Raw genomic sequence first — 2,470 nt, forward strand, 5'->3', positions numbered from 1 at the left:
AGTAGAAAACGAGAACGTTTTTCCACCAACTATTATTTCCTTTTCGCGATTTTCACCTTTTGCTTTTCTAATTCACGGATGTGTGTACACGTTGTGTTAATGTTAATTCTCTTTTTTTTTTCTTTTCTTTTCTTTTATTAAATCTGTGTTTTTACTCGATGGCCTGTGTACGCGTGTGATAGTTTTTCGTTTTCTTTTTCTCGATTCGCTCTCTTTTTTTTTTTTTTTTTTTTTACACGTTTTATCTCGTGTTTGTTTTCTGTTTTAAATCTACTTCTTCGTCTGCCACTCTGCCTTCTCGGACTTCTTGGGCTGTGGAGAACAACACAATTGCCTAGTCAACTATCACTACAACTGGGAAGGGGGGGGGGGGGAGAGGGAACTTATACGAAAATGAGGACGGTGTTCCTTTGATCGGAGATCGACCGATTATTCGATGTACAACCGATACATTGTAAATTTCACAATTACGTGCGAATATAAACGATAAAACGAGGATTGGGAAAGAATCGGTTGATCTCCATGGAAAGGAAGGGCGCGTCCTACGAATAAAATTCTACGAATACAAGGAAAAAAAAAACCTGCTGATCGGGTTTTTATACACGGAAAGAAAACCAGAGCCACAAAAACTGTCTTTCTCAATGGCTGGAAAAAAAACGTGAATGTGTCACCCACCCGTCGTATGGCGAAAAAGAAAACAAAAAGAAGAAGAAGAAGAAGAAGAAGAAGAGGAAAAAGAGAAAATATTCGTGTCAAAAATCATTCGAAAAAAATTACGATCTCGCTCGTATAAATACAAGACTGAAATTTGAATCCAAACGTCAAAGAACATGGAGTGTCATCGCGAAGCCTTGTAGTCCTACGAGCAAGAAAAAAAAAAGAAAGATCCGAGAGAGAAGAAGAAAAAGAAGGAAAAATTGCCATCGACGGGGAGGTTAGGAAAAAAAAAAATATCTAAAGTTAAGAAAAAAAAAAATAAATTTCGACTCGAATTAAATCGAAAACGATCGGTCTTACCTCCTTGTCTTCCTCCTCGAGGGTGAATTCCTTCTTCTTGACCTGTTTAAGCTGGTTACGGAAGTTGAACTCGGCCGCTTTCTTCTGGAGCTTGGCGAACTTGTTCTCGTACTTGGACACTTTCTTCAGTGTTGGTTTCATGCTGAATCACAGAGCGTTATTACAAGATGCGTGTTACATATAAATATATATATATATAAAACATATGCATATATAACAGTTGGATGGAGAAAGAGAAGAGTTTACTGCGAAAAAGTAAGTTTACTTACAATTTACCTCGGAGGTCGTTCACCTGGCTGTTCAAGTCCGCGATCTGCAGCGATCGAACGAATTTCGTATTAGATTTAAGTTTCGTGTTGAGATCGAAACGAGAATCGTGATCATGCTTATTTCTCGTTTAATCTAGGTAAACTGAGAGGAAAATCGATGGAAACGACAACACCCTCTGAAAACTTATCTTATCTTTATAATAAATACTTAGAAGAGAGAAACTTGAAGAAAAAATCGCTTTAAAAATCTTTAGACGAATCGAAATTAATCGAATCCCCATTTTTTTTTTTCCAGAGGGCAATCGTTCGTCGACTTTACTCCAATGGGATAAAAAACGCCGAGGAATGGGATAATTACGTAGAGAATAAGAAAAGAAGCAGTTCTTCGATTGGTTTTTCTTTTTTTTTTTTTAATCACAATTGGCGCAAATTCACAATGCCGGCAAAAAACGAAGAAAAAGAAAACGCACACTCAACGACACAATGCGGGCAAAATCGAAAAAAATGGAAAAAAGCAAAGCGGTGGACACGTTACATCAGAGATCAAAACCGTGTCAGTCAGGCGGACGAAAGAGAAACAGAGAAGATATTCTGGAGCAGAAATTAGCATGCGACCTGCGTGCCAGAAGCAGGCGGGGATCATGGTTTTATGGCGTGTGTGCACGTTTTATGAAGGATATTCGGTGATATTCGGTTAGCGAGGTTATCACTCTCGACGATAAATTGGTTTGGCCGAATTAACTGCAATGCCGGGTAACAATGTGGCGGTAACGATGAGGGGAGGGAAGAGTCGTCGTGGTTGGAAGGGATACGGACGGACGAGAGATTATCGATGCAAAAGAAAGAAAAAAGAAAAAGGAATATTGGAAAGAGAAAAAAGATCGAAAAAACTAAACTAAACGAGTAAATCAAACCTGTATATACACGTATACATATATACATATATAGCCTGTTCAACGTCCCCCCACAGACAAAAAAAAATTGAACTGAAGGAGAAATGGCAAAGTTAGGCTATCGATCGAAATTAAACCTCTTGTATATTAGTAATTTAATCGTCGTTTGAAAAATTGAATTCGATGTACTTCTATTGCGGCGATTTTAAAAAGCCATTTTACACACGAAAGAGGGGGGGGCTTTCATTCGAAGGGAAAACCGACACGTTTTTCTTTTTTTTTTTTTTTTTT

At 38.0% G+C, this 2,470-nt stretch overlaps 1 protein-coding gene across 9 annotated transcripts in view; it reads right to left on the reverse strand.

Annotated features, from left to right (window-relative positions):
• LOC102671278 (troponin I-like) overlaps positions 1 to 2,470 on the reverse strand; it is a 28,061-nt gene that overhangs the window by 8,501 nt on the left and 17,090 nt on the right. For 7 of the 9 annotated variants that reach the window (XM_031512544.1, XM_006619975.2, XM_031512543.1 and 4 more), the window contains 2 exons: positions 1,287 to 1,330; positions 1,018 to 1,159 (listed from right to left, as the gene is read on the reverse strand). In XM_031512544.1, the coding sequence (XP_031368404.1) occupies positions 1,018 to 1,159; positions 1,287 to 1,330 (186 nt within the window). Of the gene's footprint in view, positions 1 to 134; positions 313 to 1,017; positions 1,160 to 1,286; positions 1,333 to 2,470 lie in introns of those variants that run through there. The other 2 variants (XM_006619997.2, XM_006619990.2) reach the window with 2 other exon arrangements.

This window comes from Apis dorsata, unplaced genomic scaffold, assembly GCF_000469605.1.
Source record: "Apis dorsata unplaced genomic scaffold, Apis dorsata 1.3 scaffold_468, whole genome shotgun sequence".
Lineage (NCBI taxonomy): Eukaryota > Metazoa > Arthropoda > Insecta > Hymenoptera > Apidae > Apis > Apis dorsata.